Raw genomic sequence first — 16463 nt, 5'->3', positions numbered from 1 at the left:
CATTAAATTTATAAAAACTAGATACGAATCTTTGTTCAAACTATCAAAGAGACATCTAGATTGTTTCCTGGCGCGAATTCATATTATTTTAAAATATTTGTCATTTACATTAGACGTGTTATAACATATGTGTATGGAATACAGTAAACAGAATAATTTCATAATTATTTTATAAAGTATGATGTTACGATTTTCAAATAATTTTTATTCATTCCATTTTAGCTACTATACCGTAAGTTTTTCTAACTTGATGTAGCATAAAGTTCGGGCAACGCCTGTCGAGACGAATTGTCATCAATGACCGTGGTGTTTCGTATTATCTGTTTCATCAGTTTGGAATGCAACTTTCCGTTGAAAGGAGAGGTCAGGTTAACTTTCAATCTTGTGGTTTAGAGATTTGCACCTCAACCAGCTGGATCTTGAAGAAACTTGGATGGTATTTGTCCATATCTAATTTGTAAGTATGTGAGATATATGTCTTATGCACAAGTATTCTGCAAAGCATGCGAAAATATGGAGTAAGATATTTTATAATTTTATAACAGTAACATGTCTCTTTAATTGTTAATGTAATAAGTATATTTGAAATTTCCTGCAGCATCATTATATCTACTATCAATAAATACTTACAAAATATGCTATTCAATTATAATCTTGGATATTTTATGAATATTATTTATATCTACAAAAATAATAAACAGAAGCCTTAACAATAATTTTTCAAATATTCGAATTTTCTATATGTTTAATTTAAATTTTATTGTATAATTCTTGTATTATTTCAGTATTTGTATATTTACTGTAGTTCATAATATATATAATTATGAAGATATAGGTAGTTAGAAATAAAATTGAGAAAATACATACAAAGATCTTGTTAATAATGTTCGTAATTAATTCAATAAGTTATTTAATGATAAGGTATACTTTATTAAGTACATAAAGTATAATATTTCTGAAAATAAGGTAATCGTTTAAAGATAAGCATAAAATAATTTAGAATTATTTCCTATTATATTTTTACAGCTGGTCCAAGATGTCAAATCCTGCTGAGCGTTTAAACTATGTCCAAGATAGTAGCAGCGATACTGAAACAGATAAAGAAACGGGTGGCAGGGGCAGGCATCGTATTTATAAGAATAGAATGAGGTACTACGTAAAAGATACAAATGAGTATCATGTTTGTCATAAAATAAAATAAAAGCCATAGGTATCTTAGATATTTTGATATTTATAGATATTTTTAATATTTTAGATATATATAGATATGTTAGATATTTTATATTATTAGCTTAATTTCTTAGTTTGTTAAAACAAATACTTTAGATGAGCAATAGTATGAGAATTTCACTTGTAATCTATTGTATCCTTGAAACTTAACAGTTACATGTGGCATGTATCAAAGGATGTTATGCAGGATGTCATGCATGTCAGTTAATCTCCTTATCAAAATTTACAAGTTCATACTTTTCTATAATTTTACACTAGATCAATCAATAAGCAGTGTATTAAAAAATAACATAATTCAATCCATATTTCACACTGATATATATCATAAAATTTGATTTATATTATGTAATTATATTTTGTTTTAGAATCATACCACATAGGCTTCCAGCAATCGTATTTGATTTCATACGTTTATTTATTTATTTTATATTAGAAAGAATAATATGTGTGTGTGTGTGTGAGAGAGAGCGCGCACGCGTGTTTGTATATTGAAACAATAAGAAAGTTAAATAAACAACTAGAAGCCTCCATATTATATTACTTTGACAATAAAATTTGTATTTATATACACTTGTTCATCATTTAAATTATTTATTACATTAGACTCTGTAGATAATACACTATGCTTGTTGTCGAATGCAAACATTAGAAGGGTAATGTTGTTGTTTTGCATGTAGTTGTGGTGGCTCTTCCAAACCAAAATCTTGTTTGGTACAAAGAGATGGAAGCAATGAAAGGCACTGTCATACCTTCAATTCTGGCAGACAAAACACTAATGTTAATCAACAAAGCAGGTAATATTCACAAATGAATAGGAGACAGTAAACACAATAATGTTGTATCTTGTATCCAAAATATTTAATGATTTTAAGTTAATATCTGATAGTATTTATTAAAGTACTTAATTATCGTATGTTTTGTGAGTTGTATTTTTATTTCTTATATTATTGATACAAAAGTCCAGGCATCGTTATACAACAGGTAGGTGTTACTTATACGTCGATTTTGTTTCATACATTGTGTTGCGTTTATTCCTTCATTTGAAAATGAACTCTTATAGTCGGATGACTAAAGTACCGATCCTTGCTGGAACTCCATAGATGTCAAGGAATCAAATCAGGCAGACTTTTCTACTAGAGAATTGGGCTGATGATTGGGACCCAGAGCTCCCCACTGGGCCGCCACAATTGAGTGGGCATCAATGCTAACGTACGAGAGCCGGTAACGGAAAACCGCGGGTACAAGAAACATCTAAGAGGATAATTGATCCAGCTGAAATGATAGCTGGTATGGTAAAAGCTTCTAAAGAAGTAATTGTCAATGAACCCATTTGGCAGGATAGCCCTTTTTCCAAAACCCACCCCGTGCAAAGGACTTATAGTCAGAATCCCGATTTCTTCACCTTTGCACTGCTGTGTGAAAGAGTGTATGCCGATCTGGAAACAGAAAATTTTCGAATCCTCAGCGTGAGATGACACTTGCTGCTTTTCAGCACGTAATGACTAGTATCTTGAACGTTGTAATCATCGATCACGTTAGAACAATTAATGCGGAAGACCCCCATGCATAACATTCTAGAGTACGCAATTCCCAATCCAAGGATTGAGGCAACTGAGAACGTATCTGAACAGCCAGCTGGTGGATTTGAAGTGTGTGGTGCAATAATCATAACGCTTATGAATGCTACGTCTCCCCTTTTGTGACGTCAAGATTAATAGAGGCGACGGTACAACAGAATGAAGATAGGCAGTTTGATCCATGGCAACCCCTTCCGGTCGGAATGTCTCCACCCCATAGTGTGCCTACTATGAACTTATTTGGCTATCACCACCACGTGGAACGATTAACTAACGAAGAACTAACTACAGATTTTGCAAAATGTCACATCCCCTATTCCACTACTGATGGTAGTAACATGCAGTCGCGATTAGGGCGAAGTGACAAACTCGCTGCTCGCGTCTCCGGAACACTTCGTGGTATGCAAACAAAATACAAGATGATCATGTGAAAGCCAACGCGAGGAACAAATACCGCTAGTATGGTTGGATGAAGGTTGACACAATAGACGGTGGTGCCATGGAGCAAAACCGGCAACGCCTTTCAACAATTATTGGATCGGTACAGTCATCCGTCGCACTTGGTCAATGTTATTCAGTGGCAGTTTTTGTCTTGCGTCGTGAGAGAACAAGAACTACTCGGAGGGTTTGCTAAGTAACAGCGCTCCCTGGATGGGTCGATACTATAAATAATAACTTCAATATGATTGCCTAATGGTTGAGAGGGACCTGATGACTTTACGGGATACAAGGCATACGAACACTTCGGCACCGGATGAGCGTACTTCGCTAATAACGACATAGTTGCGAAGAAATTATTTAGTTAAGAAAAGCTAGCTACCCTGAAAAAGAATGATTCTCTCCTAGATTTAGTCTAGAAACCCCTAGCATAGGAATGAATTTTGTTACCTTAGGAATTTCTAAGGTGCTCATTGGAAGTCCGTGGAAGGCCCTTTGTATTAAAGGTGCACCTCTCGCCGTCAGTGGTGCTGAGGGCTATGTTGGCGAGCGAGAGGGGCTGGAGGGCGGTCGCCTCCTTCTGCGAGCAAGTAATGCTCCGTAAGGAGGCGGCCGAGTGAGAGAGCTAGCTGCAGGCACAGCTCGGGCTGGTCCCGTCCTCCGATAGATCCTAGGCGCTGGCCAGTCCGACGCCGCGAGGCTGTCAGCTGCCTGATTGGGGAACCAGGTTGCCTTGCACGATGGCCCCAGGGACAGGGCGCGGCGTGCTATAGCCGCATACCGTGTCATATCCACCCTCCCCTACTTACGGACGGAGATAGCGCTAGGGGGCCTGAGATGCATGCTTTCGCGGTTCCAGGGCCCCCTCTTTAGGCGGTAGGGACGGCCACCGTGGAGGTTTCAGCCGGTAGAATCCGGCACTTTCGGGGTGCCTATAAAGGTTTCCACCACGTAGAAAAAGAAAAAAATAGTGTTACTTATATATTTATTCAATACTCTGCATTGCTTTGTATGTTTATTACCCATAATTCTTTTGTTTTATGTAGTATTAATATTAAATGATCTTCAGTAGTCACTTAGAACATATTTTTTTTCAGACTTTGCTCTGGAGTTAGTGTTGGAAAAAATCAACAAAGTCAAAATAGAGACAATTTACCATCATCAGGATCTATTAATAGTATAAACAATCCACAAGCTAGTGATGAACGCATTACTCTTATTGTTGATAATACTAGGTAAGTATTATACAATACATTTTTTACTATTAATATGATTATATTAAGTTACAAGACAAATTTTTGTTTTAGATTTATTGTTGATCCTGCACTCTTTACTGCACATCCAAACACGATGTTAGGTAGAATGTTTAGTTCTGGTGTTGAATATGCTCAACCAAATGAACGTGGTGAATATGAAGTTGCAGATGGTATATCTGCCATGGTGTTCAGAGCTATTCTTGATTATTATAAAGGTGGCGTAATTCGATGTCCACCGGCAGTTGCTGTTCAAGAATTACGAGAAGCTTGCGATTATCTTCTTGTACCATTTGACGCTAATACAGTAAAGTGTCAAAATTTAAGTAAGTAAATATAATTGAATTATACTATAATGTGTATAATTCAGTACAAATAAAATTATCAAATATATTTATCATGTTAATGTTGCGTAACAAAACGTCCTGAAATTTTTCCAAATTTTTTAATCGGGATCATTTGTTACTATATAAAATTATTGACTCGTTTCACAAATAATAGGCCATGACAACTCATAACTATTAAAAAGCACAATGCTTATCGATAATAAATAATAGAAATTCTAAAAATAAGGTGATTTATTTCATAGGAGGACTATTACATGAATTGTCTAACGAAGGTGCACGATGCCAATTTGAAGTGTTTCTAGAAGATTTAATACTGCCGCTAATGGTAAACAGCGCACGTAGAGGCGATCGCGAATGTCACATCGTTGTTTTATTGGAAGATGATATCGTTGATTGGGATGAAGAATATCCACCGCAAATGGGAGAAGAATATTCACAAAGTAAGTAAGCAAAGGATACTGCTTTTTATTTCCGCCTTTTTTTTACAATATCAAGTTTCAAAATATATGACCTTGCTACGGTATATTGGATGTATAAAATAGAAAATCGATAATCATATCGGTCGTAGTCTTGAACATTTTATTGGCTATATTAAAACTCATTGCCTTCAATAAGAAGTTTGTGATTTATTTCACATTAAAGAAAGCATAATGTTAATGGAGTGTCTTTTATTTTCCAACAGCTGTTAACAGTACTGCGATGTATCGGTTCTTCAAATATATCGAAAACAGAGATGTAGCCAAGCAGGTAATGAAGGAACGCGGTTTGAAAAAGATTCGTTTAGGTATCGAAGGATATCCTACTTATAAAGAAAAAATTAAGAAGAGAGCAGGTGGACGTGCTGAAGTGATTTATAATTACGTGCAAAGACCATTTATTCACATGTCCTGGGAGAAAGAAGAAGCGAAAAGTCGACACGTCGATTTTCAGTGCGTGAAATCAAAATCTGTGACAAATCTTGCGGAGGCTACTGCCGATCCGGTATTAGATGCTGGTGGAAATCCGATAGCAATCGCTCTTTTGCAAGCTGAACCAGCACCTCAACCAGAAGTCGTATTACCAGTCGGTTCGGATGCGGACGTTGAGGGTGCCATAGGTTTACCAGCTGATCAAGATCTTGGATCTATACCGCCTGACGAGTTACCATGAATGTCGATTGTAGAAGTTAGAACACACAGACACGAATTTCGATTACCAAGTATTTATGGACTGCTTTCTTCTTGCGTCAATTTTTAAACCTGGTCAGACTTGTTTACCTCACAATATTCGCTTGCTTAAAAGGTTAAGCTTCAAATTATTGGTTTCCGAAGAATGAATTTCGTCGTGTTTTTCATATTTTTATAAGATAATACCAGACGAGTAAAACTGCTTGAATATGATTACGCTTCAGATAAAATATGTATTAAGAAATATGTAAGAAATATGTATTTCTTATGGATTGAGCAAGTCTGATTTTGACCCAGTCAAAATGATGTATAGTGAAGTTATCGCATCTTGTGGATGTTCAACTAGTTTAAAAATGTCCGCTGTGACTTTTTCAATTTTGTATGTAATGTTAAACGTTTCTCATAATTACATGTCAAATACGAAATACATAATGATTCATTAGGTATGTATTTGCGAAGAGTATTCCCGTTTTATACAATTAATAAAGTTGAATACTGTTTCCGAAACTGTGGTTCTTTGTTTTTGTATGTTATTTCAATATGTATTTTTACAAATCTTTTCCATGGTATGAAATTATGCAAAATAAAGTTAACTCAAGCGCTTCGAACAACGTAATAACATGACTAAAGACATTATAGACTAGATGAGAGAAGTTTATTTTTGATCACTGTTTATTGAGCATTTCGTGTGTAGCGCCTTCGCATTTTCACGGATTAAATAATTAAAAAATTCGAACAAGATATTGAAAGATGTAGTAAAATGAATATGTCGAAAAGGGGGGAATTTCGGTTGATGTCAGTCGATAAAACACACGGAAATTCACATAGAAGAAGATGACGCCTCAAAGTATCGTGCGAGATCGGACACATCGGGAAAAGTCGGAAAAAGGAGAATGAGAAATGCCGAAGATGTAGATCCAGAGAACGCAGGCGCGTATGCGATCAATAAATAGGCTAACTCAGTCGAGGACAGGAGATCAGTAGCGTACGAACACGCAAGCAGTGAGGGTGGTAGCGCGTGGTAATATTGTGTCGGGTGAGGCGTACGAAAACAACAAGCACCCCTCCCCGGCGGACGGTGTAAAACGGGCTGCCAGCGGTGAGGCTGCAGAGCAGGCCGCTCGTCCAGCATGCAACCACCACCGAGAAAAGTAAGCCGATAAGCTTGACATTTTCCAATTTTCTTCTATCAACTCTGTACGATCTTTTTTCTCTTGCACCCTCCTTACATCAGATTTTATTTCGTGCAATTGTATCGCAATGCATTTACTGGCATTTCTCCGAGAATGAATAAATCTATTTGCTGTCGTTAAACAAGTTAAAATGATCCAGCGCGATATCGTGAAAGTAGGGTTCATTCCTAAAGTGTCATATGTATCGAAGGAAGTATACGAGAAGGTAACAGTTCTCGATACAATCGAAATACATGAATTTGACCGCGTATCGATCTTTAGCGATATTTTGCGAAAAAATTGACGTAAACGGTGTTCGAACGTTGCCACGATAGGAAAATCGATGCGCACTTCGGTCTTCGCCACGAATCTATATCAAAAGCTGACCTCAAAATGTATAGAACGGGCCAAAGACCCAGGTTAATATCTTCTCAGATCGAAACGAACGTGCGTCCTACCGATAATGACTTCTACCCTCCTTCAGATTCCTTGCTTTCACACTGTTACCATTCGGAAATATCATCCTCTTTGCGCAGATCTAAATCTCCTTGTCCCTGAAATTTCCGTCTGTCTCCTTTATTATATAACAGTACACTATGTTCTCGCCGAAATCGATCCCGAATTTTGAATGTAGGACGATTTTTAGGAGGCCATGTTTCTTCTCGAGAAACTTTTCGCAAAATTTATTTCGTCTTGCAATTTAAAGTTTTACTACGAATTAAGATTAAGCAAGGGACAGTGTGGTCTTCAAAAAAAAGAGAAAGAAAAAAAGTAAAATGTTTGACTTTTAGTTCGTAATTGCCTTTTACCATAAAATGTTTAGTGCAATAATGACTCGAGGAATCGATAGATAATGAATGGCAAAGTACTCTTTTATTGTGGGTACAACTAGTGATTTAATATGCACTTGCAATCTTTCCACGCCCTCAAACACGACTAATGTGTTGTTCGCAGGATAATAAAGTGTCCAGGGCAGACATTGCGTAGTTTTATGATTTTTCTATTAATTAATTGGACATCGATGAGAAAATAGTCGAAAGTCTTCCCGTTATTTAGTTAACTCTATTTCTTTAAAGATAATAGGATTCTCCGATCTATTTATCAAGGTAGTGAATCGGGCTTTCGCTTCGCTTCGTGACAATGAAGTTTCGTAGTTAAAGATCGGGAGATTCCTGACCCACTTCTACTTACCGAAAGCCAGTCAAATGATAAGAATCCAGAGTGATTCGCAAGAAGGGAATGCGTGTTTTACGTCTAAGGCTGTTTGAAAAGTATACTTCCTTTCGGCGAAATTTTGTGCAGCTCGCTACGAATGCTCCTCTCTATTTGCTTTTCGCACCGGAAATTTCTCTTCGCGTCTTCTGGACAATTTTATGTTTACCCACTTCTTTGCACTCGACAATTTTCCTTGACGAGAATAGAGCTAACGCTCAGAGAGCAAGCTTCCTATTTTAAAATTTTAACTACACTAATTATTTATGAGATCGAAGCAGCATAATTTTACACGACTTCGAGAATTTCCGTTTTCTCTCCTCCGTTTCAAGAATGTTCACCGAGTCACTCGATCGAGAAGATATCTTTTCTAACAATAAATCGCCCCATTAGGAGTCGCGATTACGATTTTCTGACGACCTACGGATGCAGTTTAGAATTCATTCTCGTCTCATTATTATCGTATCCCGCCAAGTACGTCTTAGACGGGTTAAAATCTGACCTTTCTGTCTCACAGGAAGTAAGCTGAATTAGAAGGAACTATAGTTCCCAAGTAATATTAGATAAAGTTCCGTTCTTAGAAAAGACACAGTGATTTATTTGCATGTAAAAAGTGACAAATTGACGGACTTATTGAAAATTCTCCCTTATACACCCTGCATATTTTGGGTGCAAACGAATTGAAACAAAGCGGAAAAGGTCTGTTCTATCGTTACTTGATATTTCCATTAGCGTGTTTGTCGAGTCGCTGGAGCGAAAAAAGACTTGAAAATTTGCATTGTACTCGAACATGATGAAGTAGGTTTTATCATTTAATGATCTGCGTAACAATGCGTGATATTACTAGTACACACACACACACACGCGCGCGCGCGCGCACACACACACACACACACACACAACTATATATTTGTCCATAGACAATGAGCGTATCTGCTTGATATATTTTTAAAATATTGGTAGGATCGATAAGAAAATCAATAAAATTCCAATGACTAATTGAAACTTCATTGCCCCTGGATATTGAATGATTGTTCATCAAAGTTCAAAAAGTCAATATGAGTCACGGCACTTAAAGAAGATTTCGATACACCCACTTATACAACAAAATTGAACTTGATTTATAGCAATATTAACGCTAATTAAATCATTAATACTACACGTTTGTACTAGTTTGTATTAGTACTACCAGCCAATTAGTACCCCGCCAATGTATAAGAAAAGAATAGAAATTTTTATTTTATTTTATCTTTTTTTTTGTATCCGAAGCTATGTGCTTTGTTTGAAACATACTCGATTGAAACTATAGAGGAAAATTTGAGGTATACGAACTATCTTATTTTTATTGAATACTTAACTTTACCAGTATTAAATAGATCCAATAGTCGAAGCCTGTAAAATTTTGTACATGGATAACTCTATCAATACTTGTAGCAACATACAAAAATGTACGAACAATCGAGCTATATATTTTTCTTGAAGCGTATGTTCACTATCCTTCTATGTATAGTATTCGTTAATGTTATCGTTGCCAAGTCAATTTTTCGGCGCGACATTCTGGCAAAGAACCAAAGGATACGCTTCCATTTATTACAAAGATCTGTTCGTAACAAAATCGGGATATTACTACAGAAATATCGACGTGAATGTGTTTATTAACTGTTAAATCGGATCGCGTTATAACGTTACCTTTTATTACGCATATGACATTACACATATGATATTAATTAAATCTAATGATAGAAAAAAAAATAGAGATTGACAATGTGAGCATTTGCAGGGAAATTACACGAAATTTCTTAAGAATGTACACGCAGAGCAAGCGGCAAAGTTACAAGCGAAAAACCAGCATGAATGCGACCTTCTGGAAGATATACGGTAAGTCTAAAACTTATGTAAAGGAGGATTAGATAAAAGCTCTTTAAACAACCTAAGCTCAGGTCATTTTATATCACCGATTTCGATTTCTTTGACGTTACACTTTTACTTTCAATAAATTTTATCTTATTCCACTCGTATTACAAATAAGTTAACGCCCCTTGATATTTGCTACATATGTATTTTTGCTTTACAACTTTTCTGTAGCATAGTGTATCTAACATGTATCTCATTTTATAATTTTGTATTTGCAAATAAATTTTCTATTTAAAAGCATTCATTCACAGTGCAAATATATTTTTCAGCAACTTTACAATAAAAAAGTCTGCGATTGAAAAATCATACTCGGAGGTAAGAGAAATATCATTTTTTGTAGCGAAAACTGTATTTGCGAAATCCACGTTATCAAGTTTACGTTGTTACTGACCAATGGTCATTTCAGGCACTTCTTAAAATATCCTCAGCATATTTGAATAAAAAGATACCAAACATTCCGGATTTGAAAGTGGAAGGTGGCGAAGAAAAATGGTACACTTTAATATTATACAGAATATATTAAAATTATCTTAGCCGAAATTATCCCCGTCCCTCCCCCCAGTCGAAGAAAGTTAAAATATGTTGTAATGTTCTTCTACATCTTGAAACAATTCAGTTGAATTTACATAATTGTTAATTTCAGGAATATGTGGAACGTTTGGCGAACAGTCTTAGAAGAAAACGAAAAATTGGCTAAAGCGCGACTAGCTGCGGTAGAAGTTTTTCAACAACAAATTGCTGACGATGCAAAGAGTTTAAAGATGCATAAACTACAAATCTCTAAGAAGGCAATCGACCAATTAATGATAGTACAAAAAGAGTTACAATTGTGTGTACAAGATGTAGACAAAACAAAGAAATTGTACTTCGATGAAGAGCATAGTGCCCATGATGTACGCGATAAAGCAAAAGATATCGAAGAGAAGTATGTGTTTACACAGATTTGATTAGTAGACAGTCCAAGTTTTGCAATGAATTGAAGACTTAAAACCTGGTACTGATTAATTACAGACTAAAGAAAAAGAAGGGATCCTTCTTTCAATCGATAACGTCATTGCAGAAAAATAGTGCAAAGGTAGAAAAATGTTATGAGAGATATTAAATATTTTGTAATAATTCAGATATTTTACGCAAAAAATTACTATTTCCAGGTGAGCTCGAAACGCGATGCTTTAGAAGAGAAATCAACAGGAGCTCGAAATGATTATTTACTTAGCCTCGCCGCTGCCAATGCACATCAAAATAGATATTTTGTGGTCGACTTACAAAGCACTATGCAAGTAAGTCACTTTTATTACGATATACATATATATATATCTATATGTAAACTCTTTCTTTCATTTAAAATAAATAAAAAAGCCTTTTTCCTCTGTTAACAGTATTTAGAACAAGATGTTTACGATAAAGTTGCGGAATATTTAACGCTAATGGGTCGTACAGAACTTTTGACCTGCTTAGCTACGCAAAATAGTTATGGCAAAATTCGTGATCAAGCGCAACAAGTGAGCATAAAAATTTTAGAGAAATTACCTTAGAAATTAGTATGGATAACATAGATAATATAGATAAATTAATGTAAACTGTTTCGTTCATTTCTTATCTTTTGCAGCTCACCAGAGAGTACAATATACAGTGCTGCTGTTTGTATTATCCTGTTTTAAAGCAACATATACAATATGAATTTGAAGCTTGTGACAACGATCCAATAGAGAGGTTTATAAATGATTTATCAGATGGATATACTTTGAAACGTTAATTTTTATGATACTCTAGAAAACAGATTTGTTGCAGGATAACGGCTGATCATTCTGCTGCAGCTACACTTGGAAAAGAAGCTCGACGCTGGTCGACGAGAATAGCTCGTGAAATAGGCACCGCTCGAGAAAATAGTAGAAAATTACAAGTTCTTCTACAACTAAAAGAGTCTGGACAAAAGGTTAACGAAAGAACACAACTAGTCGCTACAGAAGTCTATTAAATTATCTCTTTTATGTTGTGTATCCGGAATTGATTTATTAATACTTATACTTAACAATGATTATAGACTGATCCAAACGATCCACAAGGTCCAGATTTAGATACGAAAATCGATGAACTGAAACATATGATACGACGTGCAGAGGTAAGATATGTGGTCAAACGTGATTCACGTCAATTCCCTTCTTTACCTATTTACTTGTTCATTAGACAGCAAAGCTAAAGGCAGAAGCAAGAATAGAATGCCTTCGAAACGGTGGAGGTTTGTTACATATTTATTTTTCTGTTTACTCGAATGCAATTGTTATAACAAATCGTAACTTAACAATTAGTAATTGTATCGCTTTATATGTGTTATTTTTTTAGTGAATGTTGATGAATGGCTACAGGAAGCAGAAACTTTAAGTGTCCAAGATATGCCACGTTCAGCTAGCTCTCTTTCTGTTAGAACTGATGCATCGGGAACGGCGGTACTGATATTTAATTTAAAACTTGTCAATCTTTTCTTATATGGAAAATTTTATAAAGTGTTGTAAAAGAAATCATGTATATGTTATACAGGAACATCCGTCCTCAGATTCATTTTATGATAGCGATGGCGATGGTGGAAGCGACTTGACAACTGTCGAACGACCGGGCAGTGCACGAAATGCTTCTCAACAAGAAGAAGAAACAACTAAGGAAAGGCAAAGACATGATAGTGAAGAAGTTGATGGTATATAAGGATTAATAATATATGACATAAATCATAATATAAAACAGAACATTCCATTCAAAATCAAATTATTTGTACTCTCAATTGATAGCTTTACTTGAGCAAGAGAAGCAACGAATAGAACAACTTACTGTTGGTTGGGACGATCCGACAACTGTAGATTGGGACAACGAGGAAAAGGAAGAACAAACTGAGATTCGTGAAGCATCTGAAATGCCTCCTACGCAGCAAATATACAAGTGTACCGCGCTTTATTCGTATACGGTGTGAACACTATATACTTTATAAACAATTACTTATTGTAATAGAATTAACGTTTTAGCAAGAAATTTGTATATTAGAAAGATCATTTTTTCTAGCAAAATATTTATATATACCTTATTCTTTTAAGTATCTTTTACTTAAAATTCATTTTCTATAGGCGCAAAACCCTGATGAATTATCGATTGTCGAAAGCGAGCAACTGGAAGTCGTTGGTGAGGGTGATGGTGATGGTTGGCTCCGAGCACGAAACTATCGTGGCGAAGAAGGATTTGTTCCCCAGAATTATCTCGATGTTGAAAGGGATACAACATCCGGTCTAACTTCCCAAGGACCAGGTCTAGTACAACAAATATCCTTCTCCTCGGTAGATTACACAATCGATGATCATGATGCAGTAGATCCAGATGCTAATCTACAAGCTAATCTACCAGCATCAGAAACCATTGTACAAAATCATATAGGAGGTAAGTCTACTTTACATTTCTAGTGTTAAGTAATTTTTATTTTTTTCAAATACGAAATATTATATTAATTGTATAGCTTATGGCACATAATAATTTATGTAATAAATTAATACACTACATATATTTTACAATAATTAACGTTATCAGCATTAAATGCCGGTATTGATCTATTTTTCAGAAGTAGAACAATATTGTATTGCCCTTTATGACTACGATGCCACATGTGATGAAGAACTTAGTTTCCTTGAAGGCGATATTTTAAAGGTTTTAAGAAAAGAACCTCACGATGTCGACGATGGATGGTGGGAAGGAGAATTACGTGGACAACGAGGATTATTCCCATCTTTGATCGTAGAACCTTGTGCTGCAGACGGTTCACCTTTGACTCCACAGGTTAAATTTTAATTGATCAAAGATCCTTTCAATTATTAATATATTTATTTTTAACAATCTCTTCTACGTCTTTTATCATTAGGAAAATATAACACCGCCGAGCTCTGCACCACCAGTGTTTACACCACCCGAAGTTCCAGAATTTTTATTAGAAAGTGAAATAACACAAAGTATGATGAAAGGTAACAAGCTCCTTCTAAAAATCTTCTTAAAAAAATTATCGTAAAAAAGATGAAGCTATTGTTATATTGATATGATGTTATATTGTTGCATAGAATCACAAGATGGAATATCTAGTAATGCAAACGTTGAACAACAGCATCGACAAGAGGGTTTCATAATAAATCTTTCAAAGGACCAAAAAAGTCAATATGGCTCGCAGTTTGAAGGTGATAAATCCGAAGGGCCTGGTATAATAGGTAAGTTTCAAATCATTACTGTTATTTATCGCGTTTCTATTTAATTTAAATGTCAATATGCACAAAACTGCTGCTTAGTTGTAGAAGTATCGGATGAATCGGGAACAAAGGTAAGCAGTTTATTAAATTGTAGTACAAAAACATTTATTTAATGATTGTTAGGCAAAATCTAACTATGTGTTTTCTATTTTTAGGTAGATGATGAGAAAACAAAGCAGCTGAACATTGACCAGTCAAAAGACGATTTCGGACTTGGGGTTGCACAAATTGTAATTACTGCGGCAACACCAATGGAAGAAATTGAACATCCATTCCCGGAATTAGAAGAAACCGCTGATGACACAGTGAAATCGACGGAAAGTTCTGATGGTGATTTACCTTCAAGCACTACTACCGAAGTAAATGAAAGTGACTGCAAAGAAGCTACTGTAATAATGGATGAAAGAGAAGAACAAGAAATTACAGAAATGACCGAAGATATTGAAGAGAAATCAACAGTTGATGACTTACCAACTGATTCAGCACCATTTCCAATTAGTAGCAGCTCTGGTAGTGAAGGGGACTCAACATCCGGGCCAAGTACAGCAGATAATTCTCAATCTATACCATCTCGTGGTACCGTAATCGAAGTACAAGAAACAGAAGATATTGAGATCGTGCCAGAAAAAATGGTAATAGGAGGAAGGGCAAGTATTCCAGACGAATTACAACCTGACCAACTAGAGAAGCTACAAAATCTGAAAGAATCGAATGCCTAGGAATGACTAGACCTCGGAGATCCTGATTATCCTGCCTTATCAAATAAACTGGCTCTTCCGAAAAATCATCAAAATAAATTCCAGTATTTACTGAAATTTTGGAAATCTCCAGAGGTTATTGCAAAGAAAGACTAATGAATAACGGGACAACTAAACGATTTTTATGTTGATATTATGTACACAACTTTTTTGCTAGATGATACTCTAGTGAACTATTTAAAGAAAGGTGTTGCGACTTTTGCAACCTATTTACAAGACATTAATGTACAGTCATAAGGTAATAAAGAAAATTGTCGATACCTATAATAGATGAAAACTTTTAGTTGTTTGTGTACATTATAAGAGAATTATAATGGTGTTGCATGTAAAAAATTAACGGTTTTATTCATTTTTTATATATTTTTGTCTGATTTTATGTAACTTTTATTTATGATATCCATGTTCTGAAAATCCTTTATCCATGTTCCATGTCCAATATAAAAGTATACAAAAAACTGTATTCACGGTTGCATTCTGAGAGCACCATCTAATCTTATCACTTCTCCATTTAAGAGATGATTTTCAACAATATGTTGTGCAAGCTTAGCATATTCATCAGGATCACCCAATCTGTTTGGAAATGGTACTGTTTTCTTTAAATACACACGTACTTTCTCTGGTAAACTTCCCAGCATTGGTGTATCAAATATTCCAGGTGCGATTGTAACAACACGAATACCAATCTTAGCTAGGTCCCGAGCTAGTGGCAAGGTCATACTAACAATCGCACCTTTGCTTGCAGAATATGCTACCTGACCCATTTGTCCTTCAAATGCTGCAACGCTTGCTGTGTTAATTATCACTCCCCGTTGTCCATCTTCGTCTGGTGTATTCTTATACATCAATGATATAGATAATCTAGTAACATTAAATGTTCCAGCAACATTTACTTTAAGCACATTTTCAAAATCCTCTATACTGTGTGGAGTATCTGTATTAGAATTATATATTTTGTGGGCGCAGGCTATTCCTGCTGCATTTACTATGACATCCAATCTGTTGAACTTCTTACGTATTGTATCTAAGGCAGCGTTTACATCATCTGGTGATGTCACCTGTAAAACAAAGTTGCAAACTATCTATTAATATAGAGATTTCTTTTACAAAAGTTATATATTTATAATA

At 35.4% G+C, this 16463-nt stretch overlaps 3 protein-coding genes across 4 annotated transcripts in view; 2 read left to right on the top strand and 1 right to left on the bottom strand.

Moving 5' to 3' along the window:
• Nucleotides 1–289: 289 nt before the first annotated feature.
• LOC122569541 (BTB/POZ domain-containing protein 10) lies at nucleotides 290–6518 on the top strand. Of its 2 annotated transcripts, XM_043730733.1 has the most exons (7): nucleotides 291–457; nucleotides 1027–1149; nucleotides 1908–2024; nucleotides 4343–4480; nucleotides 4553–4824; nucleotides 5088–5285; nucleotides 5528–6518. In XM_043730733.1, the coding sequence occupies exons 1-7, from the start codon at nucleotides 339–341 to the stop codon at nucleotides 5992–5994; spliced, it is 1434 nt and encodes a 477-aa protein (XP_043586668.1). In that variant the 5' UTR covers nucleotides 291–338; the 3' UTR covers nucleotides 5995–6518. The 2 variants fall into 2 exon arrangements, with proteins under 2 accessions (XP_043586669.1, XP_043586668.1); XM_043730734.1 differs by lacking the exon at nucleotides 1908–2024 and having other exon boundaries at nucleotides 290–457.
• Nucleotides 6519–6979: 461 nt separating this feature from the next.
• LOC122569539 (protein nervous wreck) overlaps nucleotides 6980–16463 on the top strand; it is an 11106-nt gene continuing 1622 nt past the window's right edge. The window contains exons 1-21 of the mRNA XM_043730729.1: nucleotides 6980–7162; nucleotides 10176–10273; nucleotides 10579–10624; nucleotides 10716–10801; nucleotides 10953–11234; nucleotides 11321–11384; nucleotides 11461–11589; nucleotides 11689–11811; nucleotides 11919–12022; nucleotides 12101–12245; nucleotides 12354–12431; nucleotides 12497–12548; nucleotides 12653–12756; nucleotides 12848–13001; nucleotides 13093–13265; nucleotides 13423–13729; nucleotides 13908–14122; nucleotides 14205–14304; nucleotides 14398–14541; nucleotides 14620–14651; nucleotides 14736–15576. Coding sequence (XP_043586664.1) covers nucleotides 7142–7162; nucleotides 10176–10273; nucleotides 10579–10624; nucleotides 10716–10801; nucleotides 10953–11234; nucleotides 11321–11384; nucleotides 11461–11589; nucleotides 11689–11811; nucleotides 11919–12022; nucleotides 12101–12245; nucleotides 12354–12431; nucleotides 12497–12548; nucleotides 12653–12756; nucleotides 12848–13001; nucleotides 13093–13265; nucleotides 13423–13729; nucleotides 13908–14122; nucleotides 14205–14304; nucleotides 14398–14541; nucleotides 14620–14651; nucleotides 14736–15299 — 3021 coding nt within the window. The 5' untranslated portion in view covers nucleotides 6980–7141 and the 3' untranslated portion in view covers nucleotides 15300–15576. The remainder of the gene's footprint in view (nucleotides 7163–10175; nucleotides 10274–10578; nucleotides 10625–10715; nucleotides 10802–10952; nucleotides 11235–11320; nucleotides 11385–11460; nucleotides 11590–11688; nucleotides 11812–11918; nucleotides 12023–12100; nucleotides 12246–12353; nucleotides 12432–12496; nucleotides 12549–12652; nucleotides 12757–12847; nucleotides 13002–13092; nucleotides 13266–13422; nucleotides 13730–13907; nucleotides 14123–14204; nucleotides 14305–14397; nucleotides 14542–14619; nucleotides 14652–14735; nucleotides 15577–16463) is intronic.
• The window catches only part of LOC122569811 (3-hydroxyacyl-CoA dehydrogenase type-2-like), a 1910-nt gene continuing 1104 nt past the window's right edge, over nucleotides 15658–16463 (bottom strand). Inside the window, exon 2 of the mRNA XM_043731413.1 lies at nucleotides 15658–16417. Within this exon, the coding sequence (XP_043587348.1) occupies nucleotides 15800–16417 (618 nt within the window). The 3' untranslated portion in view covers nucleotides 15658–15799. The remainder of the gene's footprint in view (nucleotides 16418–16463) is intronic.

The sequence above is a fragment of the Bombus pyrosoma genome, linkage group LG7 (assembly GCF_014825855.1).
Source record: "Bombus pyrosoma isolate SC7728 linkage group LG7, ASM1482585v1, whole genome shotgun sequence".
Taxonomy (NCBI): Eukaryota; Metazoa; Arthropoda; class Insecta; order Hymenoptera; family Apidae; genus Bombus; species Bombus pyrosoma.
Note: the sequence above shows the minus strand (reverse complement) of the source record. Positions and strands in the feature narration are given on the sequence as shown.